This window comes from Botrytis porri (assembly GCF_014898465.1).
Source record: "Botrytis porri strain MUCL 3234 chromosome Unknown BPOR_007, whole genome shotgun sequence".
In the NCBI taxonomy this organism is placed as follows: Eukaryota; Fungi; Ascomycota; class Leotiomycetes; order Helotiales; family Sclerotiniaceae; genus Botrytis; species Botrytis porri.
Genome location: NW_024066081.1, coordinates 1,289,648 through 1,310,222, shown reverse-complemented (window position 1 = coordinate 1,310,222; position 20,575 = coordinate 1,289,648). Strand labels below are relative to the sequence as shown.

The 20,575-nt window shown below is 42.6% G+C and overlaps 5 protein-coding genes across 5 annotated transcripts; 1 reads left to right on the top strand and 4 right to left on the bottom strand.

The window, feature by feature from the left end:
• Window positions 1–668: 668 nt before the first annotated feature.
• Window positions 669–4,306, bottom strand: EAF01_005721 (uncharacterized protein; the record flags this gene model as incomplete). The annotated part of the gene is made up of 8 exons (XM_038913975.1): window positions 669–987; window positions 1,041–1,231; window positions 1,279–1,832; window positions 1,884–2,518; window positions 2,595–2,667; window positions 2,791–3,589; window positions 3,741–4,207; window positions 4,270–4,306. 8 exons carry the CDS (start codon window positions 4,304–4,306, stop codon window positions 669–671), a joined length of 3,075 nt encoding a protein of 1,024 aa, XP_038770424.1.
• A 2,236-nt stretch (window positions 4,307–6,542) lies between these two features.
• On the bottom strand, window positions 6,543–7,541 carry EAF01_005720 (uncharacterized protein; the record flags this gene model as incomplete). The annotated part of the gene is made up of 1 exon (XM_038913974.1): window positions 6,543–7,541. The coding sequence occupies one exon, from the start codon at window positions 7,539–7,541 to the stop codon at window positions 6,543–6,545; it is 999 nt and encodes a 332-aa protein (XP_038770423.1).
• A 2,762-nt stretch (window positions 7,542–10,303) lies between these two features.
• EAF01_005719 (uncharacterized protein) lies at window positions 10,304–12,127 on the bottom strand (the record flags this gene model as incomplete). The annotated part of the gene is made up of 1 exon (XM_038913973.1): window positions 10,304–12,127. One exon carries the CDS (start codon window positions 12,125–12,127, stop codon window positions 10,304–10,306), a length of 1,824 nt encoding a protein of 607 aa, XP_038770422.1.
• A 384-nt stretch (window positions 12,128–12,511) lies between these two features.
• On the top strand, window positions 12,512–13,465 carry EAF01_005718 (uncharacterized protein; the record flags this gene model as incomplete). The annotated part of the gene is made up of 3 exons (XM_038913972.1): window positions 12,512–12,730; window positions 12,834–13,139; window positions 13,316–13,465. 3 exons carry the CDS (start codon window positions 12,512–12,514, stop codon window positions 13,463–13,465), a joined length of 675 nt encoding a protein of 224 aa, XP_038770421.1.
• A 2,165-nt stretch (window positions 13,466–15,630) lies between these two features.
• On the bottom strand, window positions 15,631–17,279 carry EAF01_005717 (uncharacterized protein; the record flags this gene model as incomplete). The annotated part of the gene is made up of 5 exons (XM_038913971.1): window positions 15,631–15,635; window positions 15,689–16,685; window positions 16,750–16,898; window positions 16,951–17,020; window positions 17,151–17,279. The coding sequence occupies 5 exons, from the start codon at window positions 17,277–17,279 to the stop codon at window positions 15,631–15,633; spliced, it is 1,350 nt and encodes a 449-aa protein (XP_038770420.1).
• Window positions 17,280–20,575: the final 3,296 nt, after the last annotated feature.

Here is a 20,575-nt window from a genome sequence, read left to right as displayed (position 1 = left end):
TTTGCGCTGTCCATAATTATTTGCCATTGAATCAAATGTCCAAATACTGCATCATCTACCCAGATGCGACCAGCGAGAAAGTTCTGATGGCACATTGTACATCATTTGGTAGCTATGTACAGTACAGTTATGTAAGATCTGCGGAACCCTATATCCAAAAACCGATATCTGAAATTTATAGCCTCCTATCTCCTGGAGTCCCGATCGACCTGTGATAGATGTAGAAAGTGAAAGTACTCAATTGGAACATAAACAGAAGGATCGCCCAAGCGGATATACTTGCCTAGTATGTATCCGACGCCACAACGTTCGTAAGATGTTGTACTGAAGATGTCTGAGAGCGGCTTGACGATCAGAACGTAATTTTTCTTCATGCTTGCATCATTGACATGATATTTGTCAGTACCAACAATCACACATTTTGCTGTACTAATCGTTGAGCCATCGAAGTATAAATATGCCTCATTACTGCTAGCGTTTGCAGGTATATAGAAGTCAAATACTTTGGCTTGTATAGCTACACTATCACTCTGGAAGCTTGTTTAAAGCCATGAAGTCTGATAGCCGGTGAGATAAGCGAATGGTAATTTCACTCCTGCATCATTCCAAGAGGCTTGACCACCGCCAGGCTCGATGAATGAGATTGCGCCATCGAAAGCCATCCATGACTAAGTTGGTGGAGTTCGCCGAGAATGTGTGCTAGATGGAATCTTCTTCAGCGGTTCTGTATTGTCAGCCCGTCGCCAAAGCAAACAGCGGCCCCAGAATGTTTTGAAAAGCCCTGATAAGCTTCGTGTCTTGAATGCGATGGTGAGTCGCTCCATCAGTCCATCAATTGCAATAGGTCGGTCCTTCGGATGGGAAAATTCTAGCCTTGTATATCTTTGGAATAAATTAATAATGAGCTTGATTTGATCCCCGACGGTGCTTGATGGTCGGATTGTGTACTCAGGAGAATTGGGGTCACCGAGAAAAACCATCTTATCGCTAATGAGAAGGTATCAGTCAAGTCTACTTTGTTGATGAACAGGGTAACTTACTTCTTGAGCTTTGCCAATGTTTCGCAACGAATTCCTGCGCCACACTCCCAATAGGTCTGATTGTCTGTAAAGTAAATAGTTCTGCGTGCCAGGGCGCGTTCCTGTAAAACCCATCCACGCCGGGCTAGGGGGCTGTGAAGGACATCCCGCTCAAAGTCGATTGTGATCGGTGAGATAAAGACATCACCGATCTTGACACATTTTGATCGTGACTCTCGATTCTCAAAAAAAAAAAAACCTTGGCACTCTCGGCATTGCAAGCAGCCAAAACGCGGTACGCACCGTTAAATGTTGTTTGCATCTTATCTGCCTCCTCATCAAAATCACCATCGGGGCCTTGCATGATGCACAGAGAATCGATCCAGAGATAGGTACATCCTAGCGCGCTCGTAACCGCAATAGCATTTCTGAAGCTCAGTGGTAGCTCGTCCATCGGAATTTTCTTCTGGCGTTGTTCGAGATTATTCTGCGTTGTGGTAGCGTCATATGGCATATCACCCCACCTATGAGAAAGTGCAATGTATCGAATACCTTCCGAAAGAATAGCCTGAGAGAGATCCGCCGTCGCTACAATCTTTGGTTTCTTCAGATTTGCAACACTGATGAGCCTTGTTGGGAGGGTATGAGTATTCTTGGGAGCACAAATTTCTTCAAGTTTGGTATTACATTCCTCAAGCCATGCCCTTGGTAGTTTCATGAAAGAGTCAAGATCCGCAGGAGAAGAGTCACGATTGCTGGTCAATGAAGCTAGTTCCGGTGCAGCTACGGGAGCTGTTATATCCTGCACTGTTTCTGATTCTCTTGTTAAACAAAATTACTAGACGGCGAGACCTCAAGACTTACCAATTAGGCGAAGAAACTTTCGCTTGGTTCCTTTCAAAAGGCAGTCATCGCCTGATCGTACTATCGAGATCTGCTGGATGCCATCACGACTCTTGATGCCGTGATCTTTGGCTGCCGTATAGATTACTTCGCAGAGGTCGCACTCACTTTCTGTTGAATTGGTCTCCAATATATTCATATTGTGAGAAGTTTCCGCATGCAGTGACGAGATTTCGATGCCATTGCAGTCTATACATAACTCGGGATCATCGCAGCCGAAGTTCCGGCCCATTAAAATCGACTCAACGAATGAAGGATCTTCAGGAATAGTCCTCCACTGGTCTTTTATGTCGCTAGTATACTCACGGCGTTGGGCTATCTCAGTTCTCCGTCCCTGAATGATGGGGAGATTTACTCCCCTTGCATCTTGAACCGACAATAACGACCCACTTGTAGATTTTAATGATTTGTTTGTAGCTGAATTGGTAAGGGTGGGTAGAGACATTCTTGTCCGATTCGTCCCACTGAACACATAATTTTCATCTCCTCTAGCGCGTTCAAGAATATTCCCAAGCTGTAGTTTTAGGTCTTTTGCGTTTGTACGGAAACCTTTGGCGTAGAAGTCGGAGTTTGGAGGCAATTTAATCTTGAGCAATCTATCTCGTCGATCGTATCAGATCACCAATAATACCATCGCGTTCTAAGTCGTGCTCTAATATATGGTCCATCCACCCTGTAACTGCTTCCGTCAATTCGTAGCTTCCATTTCTTCTTTTCCGCCAATATGGTGTCGCACCTTTCTCTCCTGTGGAAAATCCATTGTCGCATAAGAAGACATTATGAGACTCGTGTCCATTTAGCAATCACAATACTGCTTCAAAAATTACACATCCCATGGACCAAATATCGAATAGGCGTGAAATTTTACCTTGAGCCTCCTCATGATTCTTTTTCTCAAGATCTGGTGGTTCGTACCATCGTGTTTTCCAAAGCTCCTTCTCCTTGGTATGCCTCATGCTTGTCACAAATTGATGCTGTTGAGCTCTTCCCAGATCTGCGAGCTTAAGGATCCCCAATTCATCATCTTGTTGGCCGGTAATAGAACGTAATATATTCTCTGGTTTGATGTCGCCATGACGCCAATTCAGCGAGTCGGAATTTTCGGTTGCTTTTAAACTTGCAGGGTCAGAAGAAACCAAGATGCTTGGTATTGTTGTATAGCCGTCGCTATCTTCCTCGGAGACGAAATTGAACGTAGGCAAGGAAGAGCTATCCACATATGGTCCACCGTTATCAAAAGCATCCTCTTTCCAGGTTGCAATCTTCTCTGATAGGAGTCTAGGCGAGTTTGACGTAGAATTCTTTCTGCTATTTCCAGGGGAGTGAGCACTAGTAGAATGCATAGCTTCGAGAGCCTCCGCTAGTCCATGCAGCTGCTCCACCACTTCTTTGACCCTTCGCCGAATCTTACCAACGTCGGGACACTCCACTTGTGGTTCAGGGTTGTTCTCCCAGAAGTCAAAGAGGCTTCCACCATTGGCCCATTTATGTACAAGATAGTATTCATCGAGCCGTCTGTTTGTCGCAATTTGACGGTAGGCGGCAAAAGCTTGAATGATATTTTTAATTAAACAATTTAGCTGTTGGTGAGCTCTTGCCTCACGCTCCCATTCCTTTTGAATGTTATAGCCAGGGTCGCTAATTTTTTTCAGCTTCTTCAAAAGCGACTATCACCGTCTTTTCAGGTACGTTGATATTATTCTGCTTACTAGCTAGCATTTTCACACATTCGACTCCGCTGAAGTGGCCGCTTCTTGGAGGAGTATTCGCTTTGTCAAAAACATAAACGGAAGAATTCGCTTTTTATCGAATTCATACTTGAAAAACATTGATATCAAAATTGGGGAGAATAAATGACAGCCGTTTGTTTTTGAAATCGTCAGTTGTTCTCTCGTTACACAACCTATGTTGAAAGTATGACGTGCCAAGTTCGTATGATTCTAAGAGCGTGTCGTTGAATTCTTTTTCCGTTAGGGAGGCCATGACATCGCGACGATCTTCAGAATTAGAAAATACCTGCAGCAACGTCGCAAATGTCTTTTTCGCGCGGCTAACAATGTATTCGACTAGGGGAAAATCCTCGCGGCCACCACCAAGGGCAGCTTCTATTCTGTCTTTCCTCAATAGTCTATCATATTCATCGTCTGGAAGGTAATTTCCTTCTGGAGACAATCCAATGGCGTTGCTTTTCAGGACTTTCAATATTTCGTCACCAAGGTCAATCGAAGTTATCGACAATTGTCCTGCGATTGCAGCTGGCTCGGACTCTCCTCTTGCAGTTCGTACTTTAACATGACGTTCTCATTAGCATGTTCTCGAGATATAAGCTGAGACATTGCTATTTTACCTTGGTAATTGTGGAATTCATACGTCAACGCGGCCATTGTAGTTTGTGAAAGGATTGTAGATCGAATAGAAATGAGAAGTTGAAACTAAAGAGAACAAAATTAAGGATGCCATCAAAACTGCCATTTCTAATCCTCGCTTTCTTCAAAAGACGGTTTGGATTTGCTATGCGATGCATGTAGGATTCGAGCCCAGATGGCCGGCTACATGATAAAATACAATACCTACAGAGAGCAGCCTGATAGTGCATAAACACGGATCTGCTAGTTAACCACCTTTTGGGTTCTACAAACCCCTTTTGGGGAAGGCTAATTATTCACGTGAACATATGGATGCAGAAACAGTACTGGTCAACTTGAGAACATGGCGCTGGCTTGCGCTACGGTTCGTTAAACCCTGACCCAGTTCCCTGGTATATCTCGCCCCTGAATAAATTGGAATCAGACACCCGGTGTGGGAGCAGCCTACTATCGACCTGGCTAGAATCGTTTTCGATCAAGAGATTCGGATTTCGCTGTTCGGTTTCTCTGCGAAACACTTTAAGAACCAGTAATATCCTGTCACCCTGGAAGCAAGTTCCCGTCGTGCGGTAGAATTACACTCGACCAAGGCTCTATGCTTCAAGTGGTGGACATCTTGCCATCATTCTACTGAGTTGTATGCCAATAGAATCCAAGGCTTGGGAAAAGATATCAAGGCTATTGACCTTGTCAGCTCACCGATTACGTGGCTGGAGATAAAAAACAATCCAGGCATAACAAACCCTCAAACAATACTTGATCGAAGCAGCTGAGGATCGGAGGCTTAGTATTGATCGTTTTGATCATACCATCCTTTCAATGTTACATTGCATTCTCCCGGTAAGAGTACGCATCAGAAAAAGATTCATCAAATCTTGTTCTTTCCATCAATCGCGAATCGAGGCATCATCCATCGCCATAATATTATATTCCTGCCGTGAAGTATGATCCTGCATGCGCAACTGAGGAGTTTTAAGATACATTTCAAGTGTTATGCGATCATCGAAGTACTAGAAGGGATGAAGTATCATAGTTGTCAAATTTGCAGGCTCACTGACGAAAGTGTCCATGCGCCATATCACGTGATATAGTTTCTCTTTTCCACTGCATCTTGCTGGAAGTGAGATATAATTGAGGAAAGGGAGGCGAGGCTATGTGTAGAACTACTCAATTGCGGAACATTTGAAGAGTTTCTAATGCCAGCCATCTGCAATATTGCGTGTGCATTACACACAGAGCCTGAAACAAATTAGCGAAGGTATCTAAGCAAGCTGGAGGGTGAGAGAGTACACTCTGCAAACCCCCTTTTCCCTTCTTGCAAGTATATAGTCTTAACCACATAACTTTCAATTGTATGATATCTAATTATATAATTGGGTTTATAATCAATCAAAATCATTGTAATGTATGGTCAGTTTACGTAAACTACGATATTTTCATGTTATTTTGGAATTCAGTCAGATTGTTGAGAAATGAGAGATGGTTGTGGATCATGCTCCGAAACTCTTTCACTACTATTCACAGTATTTCGTACTGATATAGTAGTTTCAGGCAACAGAGGATTCTATCCATTCGCAAAATTGGGATCTTCACTCCATGTGCACAAGTATGCATGTGCCGTGTGAGGTTCATGCAAGCTGCCGCTACGTCGGTCGATGAAGCAGTATCAATAGAATATCCCCCGATATTTGATCAATTCCCTATAGCCTGTCCAAACACTTTGCTTCGTCTCCGCTAGCTCCTCCCCAAAGCACACCTTGTATTAAAATTAGGGGTAGCACCATTTCAACATTCCAGCCACTTCACTTTCCCCTCTCGTTCAGTGTTTAGATTCTCTTTTCAGACAAAGTATGCTCTTTCGAATACATAATCTCTTATATGTGCTTCTAGAACATGATGTAATATTGAGGTCATATCAGGTATTTCTTGGCTAAGTTCGTTGTTTGTGATCTCTACGAGTAGTGATTAGCTAGAATAGTCTAGCATGCTTCCATGTGTAGCTAAGGTAACCACTGAGTGAAGACCCTCACTAACTATTTGATAGATTCTAAATACAGCTGTATCTCATATCGAAGTCACAGCTAAATGGTGAACCTAACCTTCAAGTATACGGGGCCACATGAAACCAGTTGCACACAAAACAGCTTCCAGGATTCGCGATTGATATCTAGGTTAAGCCACATGTATATTTGAGATTTGCCAGATGAAACCATTTGACAAACTCATCGTCTTCTTTACCCACCGCCACGATTATTCAGAAACCACTCTCCTCATCCCCACCCCAAACTTCCTTCCTGAGCCACTCCCCAGCCCTTCCATAAAACTCCCTCGGGTCAGGCTTCGCACGCGGAAACTTATCCCATCCATGCCTCACACCCATTACACACTCCAAATCGACTTCCCAACCCCAGCCCTTCAATCTCTCTACAAAGTCCTCCGCTTCCCTACACAGCATATCATGTTCACAAGTTACAATTCTCATTTTTCTCGGCAGTCCTTTCTTCAACACCTCTTGGCTTTGAATTCCCGCAGAAAGTAGCTTATGCCTGCGATCAATATTCAAATACTCAGGTTTATACGACTGATCGAAAATACTCGTGAGCCAAGATGGCAATGAAAGACTTGGATCCTTCATCATCATTTTCTTTTCAGAACGAGATATCGTACTATCGAATCCTGGATACCATGCCATTATACCCTTGACATTCCAGTTTCGATCTTTCACGACCCCTCGGTCCTTCAAATCCTCCAACAATAAAGGAACACCGAAGCACAGACTTCCTCCCGCACTAAATCCACTCAACACAATGTTTTCGACATCAATGCCCAATTCTTCAGCATGAGAGAATACATAAAGAAGAGCATCGCAAGCATCATAAGGTCCTGTAGGAAAGGGATATTCAGGAGCCAGTCGATAAGATGCAGATATCACAATGCAATTTTGCAGTGTTGAGACGGTATGACACCAAAGTGAATCATCTATTGGATTTCCGATCACGAAACCTCCGCCGTGAAAATTGAGAATACATGGCAGGGGATCAGTTTTTGAGATTTGGTGGCCGTGGGGTTGGTATATGTGGAGATTGAGAGTTCCAGGAGAGGCGGGGAGAAGTGTAGTGTGGATACGGAGGGTGTAGGTCGCAGGGTGGGGAGGTGTACGATAAATGTAGCGGAGGATGATGGGCGCGAAGGTATTGGCGAGGAAACGGATTGTTTTCACGATGAGGGTTAGGAGAATCCGTGGTAGAGACATTTTATGAGAAGGAGGAGAGCAGAAATCCTTTAACGTGATTTGTTGCCTAATTCTTGGCCAATTTGATGGCAGTGATTTGCTTTGTTGTGGTGGTAAACAAAGGTGTTAGCATGGCATGACGTTAATGTCCCTTCTTTCGCAAGAGTCACGTCTAAATTCGATCCCGTCAATGAAGAAGAAGAATATATACTTGAGACCAGACAAGTCTAATCTGAAGATTTGGAACCGGGCTTCGTGATGTGGTTCGCTTCGAGAGAATGGTTGATAAGGAAGGATATCGATGATACATTCTTTTCTTTGCTTTGTTCCGTCTTTCAGCCGATTGAGGTCGACAATTGATTGGTTGATTGAAACGACATTCGGTCAAACAACATTCCGAGCCCTGCATGTAGTCACTCTTTCCTATATAAACAATCGGACACGTTGCTGAGATTTCTCCTACGCAGAGGTAAATACTCCCCCTTTCCCTCGTATCCTCCATCAATTGATACACGAATACTGTAGCATCAGGATTGAGGTTGAACCTCGAACGTCATTTGGGTGTTGAGTCTTGAACCGAGAGTCACAAAATATCGAAATAGCCTCCAGAAACAGTGACTTTATTGCTACTGAATCGACGATACTAATTTACCGTTGAAATTGCCTAATTATCAATATATTGAAACTGGACTCGAATCTTGAGGTTGCTAGAGAGAACTACATGACTTATAGACATAACAATGAATTGTCCCCCATCTTGTTACCTACCCTCCTACTCATTCTTTAAGAGTTCCCCCTGCTCTTCTTTTAAAGACAACTGAATACGTCTTGGTAAACTCCATCTAACCCCTCCCTCACCTTTTAATCTAATATCTCTGCTCTCCATGAATTCAAATTCCCTCAATTCCCGCTTCTTTCAACTTCTATCTCGCTTCGGCTCGAACAGTTGTTGCGGAGCTATTCGTAGAGAGCAGCAGCGATTGATCCTGCACATAAAGCTAGATTCTAAGTTTGTAGTTCGTGGTACATTCAATATGCCAGAAAGAAAACAAGATCTGTTGATTTTTACTGGAATTCAAATCTCGAGATACGACGTTCGCCATAAAATTCCAGCGACATGTCAATAAAAGATCTAACTGGAAGCACAAGACGCTATTGGAATTTTCTTTGTAATGATTTCGGAGAGTCTTGATATGGCGATATACATTTTGATTCTTACAATTCCATCGCCATGATGGCGGGCGCAGTGTATACTCGCTTATCTTCTCTTTCATGCTAAATTCAACCCTCTACTTGGGAAGTATACCTTCCAAAATCTACAACATATCTTCCTTAGCACCAATCACATAATTCAATAAGCTCATTCAGCTAGATGTCTACCTCACTACACACACTATAAGTCCCGTCAACACAATCCTCAGCAGATCCAACACCGCTCCCCCCCTCAGAACACCAGACTCCCTCGCTTTATATCTCTCAACTCCTCCTAAAACTCTCCACCATAATCCCCGGTCTCCTCTCCCCTCTCTCCTCCATTCTCCATACATAATACACCATCCCAACTCCAGACCCATCGCATAAAACAGCAAATCTCCTACAACCATTTCCAACTTCTCCATTCAATTTCTCCACTCCATCTTTCAACATCTATTATCCTTCTTACCATTCTCATCCTTTCCATTCTAACCCTTATATCATCTTTCCTAATATTTTTCCTGATAGCTGTCCCCCCCCTATACCCTATACCCCATTCCTCTATTTCTCTATTCCCATCCTTTCCAACATCTGCTTTTTACACCCTGACCTATAGCCTCCCACCCCTTCCTTTTGGAATTCCGACTAGCTGAAAGTTCATTTATACGTATCCCAACTCGCATCCCCATCCCCATCCCCATCCCCAAACTCAACAAATAGCAAAACACAGCCCAACGCATCCAATCCATTCTCCAAATAATCAAAACAATCACACAAAACCTTGATCTACCTAGGTAGTCACTAATCACCCTTGTTGCCTCACACCCTCACGTCTTCACTAATCTGAGTCTTCACTACTTTGAGTATTAAACCCCAACATCTTCAATTCATCGAGTCATTACTACGTTGAATGTTGAACTACTATACATAATCTCATCTTCACCATCGTCCATTCCATACCCTCCCTCACTTCACTTCACTGAGTGAAGTGACTTCGCAAGTGAGCAAGTGAGCAAGTGAGCAAGTGGATAACTTCGCAAATAAGAAATTAAGCAACTGAGCAACCTCACACCTTAAAATTTAAAACATGATACAGGAATAGAGATAAGGATAGGGATAAGTAAAGATACACAAGGTAAAAAGTACAAATAAAATGATAGTAAAGCCAGACTCTGAATGTACCGCTACTGATACTTATCCAAAGAATTTATATAGTACACCTAGGTAGTCATGCTCTCCGACTTCCAGTATTATGTATGGCCTTCAAAACCGAAAGGAATGAAAATAAGAGGAAAGTATGGGAAAAGCTCGAAAAGAATGATAGATTGTTGTCGTATATACGCAGTTCAGACTTGAACCTTCGTATCTCACTTCACCTCGACTCAACTCACCCCAACTCAACGCACAAGAGGTAAAACGCACTTGAGCATACCATAACATTTATGATTTCCTAGCGAAAAATACTATCACACTAATCTATACAAGTGAGAAGCGAAGCGTCTTCCCTTTCTCTTCCCCTGCTCTCCTTTTCCACCAAAGTAGCCACCTAAGCCCTATAAAGCTTTTCATACCTTTTCTACAACTACACCTTATTTCTTCTGCCTCTTCGAACTCTTATCAGTCCCCGTACTCATCACGCTCGCGCTTCTTTTAGGCGCAGCCGCCGTAATCGCATCTACGTTCTCAGTACCATTGTTATCACCATTCCCCTGCGCGCCATCAACACTTTGTTCATTTTCCGCTCCATTCTCTCCACTCTCTGTGCTCTGCACTACGGCTGCCGCTCCTGATTCTTCACTTCCACCTTCTCCATTCCCATCATTTTTGTTCTTCGTCTCTTCCTTCTCCTCTCCAGCACCATCTGATCCTCCAGCAGCCGATAGCCCACTCATTCTTCTTCTCCTCTTCTTTTCCTCCAACTGCGCCTTCAACACATCAATTTCAGTTTGCAACTTCTCAGCCACCTTCTTACTATCCAACAAAATCCCAATACTCTTGAACAATTCATCATAACCATGAGCGACATCTGCAGTGCCCATAATTGGTTTCTCAGGAATCCCCAATTCTACCAACATATTTTTGATACGACCTTGTTGAATGGCACTCTTCGATGTAAGCGGTCTGATAAGTTTTTCACCACGGAAATATGGGCCGCCTTGTAAACGATCATGATGTGAAACACCATAAACCTTTTCTTCTTCTTCTGTGAGTCTCCGGCGATCTGATGGTGTTTGAATAGAGGATATGCTTCCCTTTTTATTACCCACTGCTGAAGCACTACCAGCGTTACCGGATGGTGCTGAAATGGATTCTCGAACATTAGAATCTCGTCTTGCATCATATCCACCTGGCGTATTACTACTAACAGGAGTAGCCCCACCAGGAGTCTGACCTTCCTGAATAGGTTTTCTCTTCTTACTCTTGTCCTGGGTGAGGAGTTGCTGACAGAGTTGATGTAGACCTTGACTAGTGATGAAAGCACTAATATTAGAACTACTTGCAGGAGCATCGAGTCTGGCGTAAAGTTCTCTTCGTTCCTCCATGAATTTCTCCGAGCGAGCCAAAATACGTTTGAGTTCTACCATAAGACTTTCTTCTTCTCGAGCTTCTTCCTTTGTACGTGTGAAAACGCCTTCCAGGAAATCTTTCCTCCGTGTCTCTTGTACAGGATCGAAATTCAACATCTTTTGATGTAAATCGAATTCCGCAGTATTCATTTGATGTAAAGGTTTATTTAATGCCATCATAGCCGCACCTATTGTATAATATCTTACTTTCAAGTCTTCCATAGTCCTGTCTCGTCTAGCTATCGCTCCTTCCATGATGTCTTCCGGGATGTCTTGAGGTACATATTCGTATCGATCCCATATAACCGGCCATCGTAAATCATATTCCTGAACCGTCTTCATCAAATAATCCGTTTCTTCTCTCGACCAATTCTCACTTTCCAGGATTTCCTTATATTGTTCGTTGGTGTAAGTCGGTACCTGCACCTTCACATTATATTTTGCAAAAGCCGAGTCCTCAATTATCTCCTCTTCTCTTCCCTTTCCCTTTTCCCCATCCTCCCCCATTTCCGTATCCCCCTCCGCATCCTTCTCCCTCTGCTTTTCCTTCTCCCTCCCCTCAACCTTCCTCCAATGCTTTAGCACCAAACCATCCCCATTCCTCGCACTATTCCTAAAACTCCTCGCTTCCCATTTCGTCGCCGGTTTTCGACTTCCAAATCTCTTCTTCTTGAAGACTGCTTCTTCCGGTACAATCGCAATAGGATTATCTCCTCCCAGATTTTGCACTTCTCTTGCCAAGCCCCCCAATTTCGGTTTCTGGACAATTGTTTTTACTTTTTTCGGTCGAGGGGCCGAGGAGCTGGAGGGGAGATCCAGCATATCACGAACATCGTGGGATGTCATTTTGAATTAAGTACGTAGTTTTGTGATGCGCGAGTAGAATTTCTATCTTATCATTTCTGTAGAATCGTGTCGTAAGATAAAATGACACTCTAAGAAGATACAAAAGTAACGTGTCTGTTGATGAATCATTAGAAGGGAAAAAGATGAATTGATTGTCGAAAGATAGTTGAATGTTTCTACGAAATATAGCGATCGCGAAATATCAAGCCGCTATCAACCGCTAACTTATCAGCACGTGAATCCACATATCCCTGTCCAAGAAGTCGCGAACGTGTTCTATCAATCCATTTGAATATAAGCCTTGAACAAAGCTCAATCGTATCAACCTCGCAAGCTCACTACTTCAACCCTCACAATACGCATACAAACTCCCGGTGATCGAAAATGCGCACATCTCTTCCCCTCATTGGGGCCGCTCTCTCCGTCCTCCTTGCCCCAGTCCAATCCCTCTACTTTTATATCGACGGCTCAGCACCTAAATGTTTCTTCGAGGAATTACCCAAAGACACGTTGGTAGTAGGCCATTATACCGCTGAGGAATACGACGAAAATACAAGACAATGGAGCAAACATGACGGATTAAACATTTTTATTTCCGTAGATGTATGTATAGACTTCTTTCCCTCTTTGCCTAAGTCTCATCTATACTCTATATCTACCCATCACACCTAAGTATACGAACAACCTACTGAACTCTCCCCTTTAGGAAGTCTTCGACAACGACCACCGAGTAATTTTCCAAACCGGTTCATCTTCTGGTCGTTTCACTTTCACAGCCGCCGATTCTGGCGACCACAAGATCTGCTTTACTCCCTCCTCCACATCCGGTTCTAGCAATTGGCTCAGCGCATTACATTCAAACGGCGGTATCAAATTGACTCTTGATATGGCAATTGGAGAGACGAGTCAGATTGAAAGTGACGATAAGGGAAAAATCAATGATATTGTGCAAAAGGTTAAGGATTTGAATGGCAGACTGCAGGATATTAGAAGGGAACAGGTTTTCCAACGGGTAAGTGCTGATGTTTATTTGCCCTTGATACATTATCTACCATTCCCTTCCCCTTTTCATCATGTATTCCCAATCTCCCCTTCCCCTCTCCCAATTTCAAGTCCCAACCTCCGACCCCCAATTCTCAAACCCTCAAACCCTCAAACCCCTAAACTAACCCCCCTCCCCCCCTTTAGGAACGTGAAGCCGAATTCCGCGATCAATCCGAATCCACCAACGCGCGCGTCGTCCGCTGGACACTCATCCAACTGGTCGTCTTGGGAATTACGTGCGCATGGCAACTTTCGCATTTGCGATCCTTCTTCATCAAGCAGAAATTGACTTAGATGTTTTCTTTCTGTGGTTATGTTTCGGTTCGTCAGTTATCATTTGTGGGATAGATGAGGAGAGGAGGAGAGAATATCGAGAGAGAGAAAAAGCGAGAAACGAAGAGGGGAAAATGAAGGGGAAGAATGGAGAATGGAGGGGGAAGAATGGAATAATGAAAAAGAGACTTATGATTTACTCTCATTATGTACCTACGTCTATGTATGTTAGTGTAGTTGGTTGAATCGACCCTAAATGAGATGAGATGAGAGATGCACTGCATTGCGATGCTATACAATCAAAGAATTACACAACACCTTCCTTCTTTCTTCTCCCCTCTATTCTCCCTCCAGCTTTGATCCTCCGAAACCATGAACCTTCAAACCCCCAAACCTAAAATAAAATCCTCAAAAAAGCCTTCCCCCTCACAACTACAACTCTAGCACCTAGATACCCAAATTCTACATCACAATCATCATACATCGGTAGCACATGCAGCTAGCTAGCTAGCTATTCTTTATCATCTATCTATTATATACCTACTATACCTACTATACCCATCCATCCATCCATCCATCCATCCATCCATCTACCTATCTAGCTATCTAGCTAGCGAGGAAAACACCAAGTGAGTAATAACTAAAGTTACTCCTCGCCAACTTAACTACTACTCGAGTGTAGGTAGGTAGATAACGACATAGTCTAGTATTACCGAAAATTAAATACATACCATACATACCGACCATACATACAAACATAACCTATCGTGCCAGCCTATGAGTAGACCCCTCTTGCATCTATGATACCCATCACATCATACCAGACCTCGAAATCGAAGAATCCCTGTGTAGACAATGTCAACTGAACAGACGAAGACGCGGACGAACAAACAGATGAAGGAAGGAATGATATGGTACAACACCACACAATACCTACTTAGTACCTAGGTACCTACCTATACTCTCTTAAAGCTCTTGAAGCATCAAAGCATCAAAGCATCATAGCATACATACAACAAACATACAACATTACATTACATTCACACTTTCATCTACAAAACTAAAATCTACACACCAAAAAGATCCATGATCCCATTATCAACAACTTCCATTAAACTATCATTTCTGCTCCGCCTGCTCCGTCTACTCTGTTGACCCATCTCTCTGCTTTGATTGTCATTTGATTTGATTGATTGATTGATTGATTGATTGATTTGCCTGATGCTGATATGAGAATCCACCCCTTTTATTTCGCACGGTTCAGAAGAAAAAAAAGAAGAGAGAAAAAAGACAGACTCCATTACTTTTCTTTCCACATACACATTCTTCTCTCATTCGTTGCTACTGAAGTAAGATGAAAAGAGTGATATGACATGCAGCCCATCCATCCCATCCATCAGAACATACAAAAAAAGGAATCTCCTCCCATCACATCTCTCCATTCACCCCATCAACTTCCTCATATGCATCTAATGTAGCAACCCCTTCACCACAACACGCAAACAAGCAGGAAAAAACGAATACACACCACACTCCTAATTCGCCATTGCTGCAGTGTCACTGGAAAAAAAAAAAAGACGTAACACTCCGCTCGCTCCAAAGAAGTATGATGAAAAAAAAAGAGAACGGGTCAAAAAGCTATACATCGTAAAAAGTGTCCCACGCTACCCATTCCAAACTTCTTTTCCTTGAGAATATTGAATTAAAGACCAGCGTTTCTTGGTTCGTAGGAGAGCCATGATATGATTCGACGAGAAAAGTGGAGAAATGTGAGGCCAAAGAATGATGTTTTGGATGGGAGAGTGAGATAGAGGGTGAGACGGAGAGGGAAAATGTAAGAAAAACAATTATTAGTCTTGAAGTGCTTCGCTGAAGAAGTCCCAAATGCCAGATGCCAAATTCCAAATGCCAACCGAAGGTATTTTGTTTATGATGTAGTTTCGTGTTTCAAACCCAGCTTCAAAGTCGTGGAAATGGTGTATGTAACCACAAAAGCAAAGACGAGGCTTTTTAAGAAACGACTTGGCGGTCAAACTGATGCAACTCCGGTACATGATCTTATTTGAAACGATTTGTAAATTGAGGTGTTCATTATAACCGACATTCAATATGAAGACGGCATGGAAAGTGAAAGAGTCGAGGCGTAAAAAGTTCTTGGAAATGAAAAATGAATTATGGACAGGTGCTCAACCTAATTACATGTTAGCATGTATGACTTGTTGGTAAATACAGATTTTTACTAACCGCAGCACAGAGCTTTCATGATCTTTTGCATTGCCGTTGGTTGCGGCTGTTCTGATGGTCCTCTCCCGTTGGTGTTCAGTGGTGATTGTTGGGCTGCGCTCATCCTTTGAGGTAGATTGTTTGAGCTGTTCTGGAATTGGGCTTGAGTTGAGCCTGCTGGTGTAGATGCATCCTGAAGGCCCCCCGGCGCTCCGCTGTTGCGTTTCGGGGCTAACGCACCTGGGGCGTTTTGCCGGTCGCGAGACTTTCCCATCCCGGGTTTTATCGGAGATGGCGGCGGGGGTTGTGCGGCGTTTAAACGGGCGGCAGTGAGGTGACCTGGTGTTGTATTCCCTCCACGAGTTGTTCCATGTAGTTCTCTTTGCGAGGCCCCTGGGACAGCATTTGGTTGATGTAGCATGTGTTGAGATGGATGTTGCTTCATAGCTTCCCATCCCTTGCCATTGTTCAACTTCATCCAATCGTACTCTCCATCTTCAACTTCACCACTGTTCTTCAAAGCTTGAGTGAAGAGGTCCCGCAAGTAATCGTAATCTGGCGTGTCCTCGAAACCCAAGTTCCTCACATAGCTCAAGTATTGGTTGAACTCCTCTGGGAAACCATCACAAAGATCCTTGATCGCGGTCGTTTGCTTCTTCTCACCAATCTTCTCGTACTTTTGCTTGTTGGTGGCAGCCTTCAATCCTTGCCATGGTAAACCACCTCGTAAGAAATACATGAAAACATGACCCAAAGCTTCCAAATCGTCTCGTCTTGACTGTTCCCTTCCCAAATGTGTGTTGATACTCATGTATCTTGCAGTACCCGACAGTGACTTTCGCTCGCGGTATGGAATGTGTTGCTTGGTCTTAGGATCCCGGTATTGTTTGGCCATTCCGAAGTCGACAACGTGGATAACATTTGCGGCTTTCGTATTTGGTCGGCCAATCAAAAAGTTGTCGGGTTTGATGTCTCGATAGATCAAGTTCTTCTCGTGAATTGTTTGTACCCTTGAAAGCTAATTTTGGAATTAGTACATGCGATGTTACTCAGCCGTTACAGTTTGGAGGAAGAAGACGAACCATTTGCTTTGCTACCATAACCACAGTCTTAGTTGAGAATCTTCTATTGCAGTGATCGAATAAATCTTCCAACGATGGACCAAGGAGATCGATGACAAGGATGTTGTGAAGGCCTTCTTGACCAAAGTAATAAACATTAGGAATGCCAGCTACATTGAATTAGTATCTCGACGTCCAGAATATCGTGATTGATGTACTCACGGCAGCCAACAAGAATCTTATAAGTTCGATATTCATCTCGCAATTGTGGAGCGTCACTCTTTCGAGGCTCCTGATTCACGATAAATATTGTCAGTAAACAAAGCCCATCCGAAGCACCTTTCCCCCTTTTATGTCGATCAATGCATCTTTGCAGATGAAAGAATGAAAATTGATGGCGACGACGATGAGAAAGAACGTACGAATTTGATAGCCACTTGTTGATTATTGAGTAAGTTTGTTCCCTCAAAGATGACACCGAAAGAACCCTCTCCGATTTTCTTCCCTACGCGATAATGCACGCCGACGACATTAGACGATGATGAAGCCATCGTAATTGTATTAGGAGCTCTCGATTGAGCTCAAGAAATTGAAAGATGTAGAAATAGGCCGTTGGAATTCGATGATCGGAATTGAAAGTCAAAGTAAAATTGATAGGCTAAATGAATTGTTGCCTTTTTACCAGGAAGTAGGATTGAAGATCAACAAAATTAAGGTCGAGAGAGAGAGAGAGAGATGCTTTTTTCGGGGAGGGGGGGGGAGGGGGGAGGGAGGATGGGAAATGAACGCGATGACTGTCGGCGGATGGGATTTTTATTGTATTAAGCCCAGTTGCAGAAGAGTATTTTGCTACTGCCACAAAAGGGGACATTCAATGCAATCCCCAATGATATTGTCCCCAAAAGATGATATTTTCTCTTTGAATAATTTTTTTATAGGATGGGTTGGTGGTTTGGGTTGGGAGGGATTGTGAATGGATGAGATTAGGAAAGAAGGGTTTTGGGTGGTGAGAGGTGAGAGGTGAGAGGTGAGAGGTGAGTGGTTAAGTGAGTGGTGAGTAAGGTTTGGGGTGAATTGGGTCTTTGGTCGCAGGCGGCGAAGGCGGTGGGTGGGTGTGGGTGGATGGATGGATGGATTGGGGGATTGAGTGGATGGGGGTTGGATGGGGTGGATTAACTGCACAAAAGTTGTTGGTAAAGTTTGGGGCTTGTTAGGCTGAAGGGAGTTTAGGGACATTGTGGAAGAGAGGGGAGTGTATAATTAATTAATTGAGTATGTACGGAGTAGGCACTCACTCACATGAAGAATAAGATGTAGTTGTCGTTGTCGTTGTCGTTTTTAATCAGTTTACTTGATTCTGTTTTGGTGATGGGGGATTGTATACGATGTAGATGGACAATTTAAGTGTACGATTTATTACATGTAGACAGACTACAATGTAATAAATGTAAGTAGAGACCAGAAATGATAAGGAAGCTAAGGTCGGCCAAGGGAACCAAAGGGCAGGTAGAGAAAGGTAAGAAAAGGTAAGAAAAGGTAAGGAAAGATAAGGAAACTAGGTAGGTAGGTACCTAGTAATTAGATATTTTGCACAATAGAAGAGATATACACAGTAGGGTAGGATTGAATGAGATAGGATAGGATATATCCCTAGGCAAGTAGATGGGTATGAAATGAAATGGAAACCGAAAAAGAGCGTGTGAAAGGCTTTCTTTTGCTTGGTACTCTATATTCTGATAGGGACTGACTGATGATTTTGGTTAAGTTACGACTTTTATTGTTACTACTTATTGTTATTAGATATCTACTCTGTACAATACAATACAATTTATTTATTTATTTGTTCATTCATTCATTCATTCATTCACTTATTCATCAACTCCTAATGAACAATCGCCATAACAATTGATTACTTTTTCTTCTCATCTCTTCTATATTTTCTAATAAATTAATGTCGATCTACCAAGGGAACTGGTATCCAGCCGCGTGAAATTTAAGCATTGAATTGACTTCAAGCAAGAGCAAGGCCCGATCCCGATTTGACTTGTAAATGGATTGTTGACTCGAAGAAGCAGAAGAAGAAGAAAAGAAAGAAAAAAGAGAGTGCGGTACGAGGTTGAGATGGTAAAGTACTAGGTAGGTAAATAAAATCAACCACCTTCTCTCGTAATTTGAGTTACTTCTAGGTTGTCTATGACTTTATTAGTTAAACGATCATTATACAAATATACCTATCAAGGGACAATGATTTATCGACACACAGAGGGAGTATAACTGAACAAGAATTGGACATTGCCTAGGTTACGTACGTACGTAGCTATAGAGAGGAGGATTGTGAATATGGAGTCTATAAAATAAGGATGAATGAATAAAAAGCAGATATACCTGCCTGCCTACCTACCTGCCTCCCTCCCTCTCTCCCTACCTACCCATACCTAGTATTTACCTACCTAGCTATCCAGTCCACCGGCCCAGTCCACCGGCCCAGTCCACCTTATTACCCAGGTAGCTACCTAGTATATCATAGCTAACTACTAACTACCTACCTAGTATCCCTATCCAACGCTCGCTCTCCTCCGAATTCAATAATAAAATGAGAGTCGACCACACCACCACCCATACAAACCCTACACCAAATGATCAGACAATTCCATACCTAGATTCTAGCAACACAAAACCTTTATCATTACCTACGAGGTATAATTTCATTACATGATAACCACTCATCATAACATCCATTCATTCATTCATTCATTCATTCATTCATCCAAAAGTCGCCGACAGGGTTTCATTTCAAATCAAAGGAATGAATGACCTCCGTCGGCACTCCTTATATCATACATACATACATACATGTATACATATACCTCCCTAGTCACTATTATACTCCGAATGTATTTTGGGGATTTCCTGCCCAGGTAGCTTCACTTAGTTTATTTACTTCCTTATACAAGCCCATGCTCAAAGCTTCTCCTTCCATCACACCAGAAAGATCTCACAATCAAATTCTTCTCCTAATACATACAATACAGTATTTCGTACTTAAGCACATACCTACATCTTTTATCCTTAATTATACTTCCATCTGCACGTACCTACTACACTACACAGCGATTCATATTCAAAGCACAAAAGTAAGTCCGAACTTTCATCAAAAGCTTGCTGCTAAAAGAATCATAAACTCTGAGGATATGATAAGATGATATTTATACCTCGAAAAAAACAAAAACCAAAAACCAAAAAAAACAAAAAACAAATATACATCCAACAGGTCATTTGAAACCATCCTGTTAAAATATCACTGCAGGTCGTAGGTTACAGGTCAAGAGATCAAAATCAAAAGGTCAAAAGATCATACACACCAGCGAGACCAGGTTCACAACCTTATCAACCTTACCCGACCAACCGATCAACCCATCTCCAAACCATAAAAAGGGGTAAAGTTATGTCGGTAGGTAATCAGATAGGTCGGTACCTACTGGGTAGGTAGATTTATATTTTGAGCATAACGAGGCTGCATATATATATAGAGTCTACATAGCCTCCATGGCCTTTATTCTTTTCATATTTTATAATTATGACCACCATAGTCTCCGCATCGGATCTGATCTTTGACTCATGTCAAAAGGGGGTATATCTTTTATTTCTTCTTCTTTTCGGTGAGGCTAAGGTTGATGAATAATGAGTAAGAAAAGAAAGCGTCAAAGCAGGAAGAATGGAAGAAAAGATAAGTACTGGGAGAGGAAAGGAGAGGAGAGGAGAGAAGAGAAGAGAAGAGAAAAGGTTAATTACTCTTTCTTGTTGTGATTTGGATTTGATATATAAATATCAAATTTTACTATGGTAT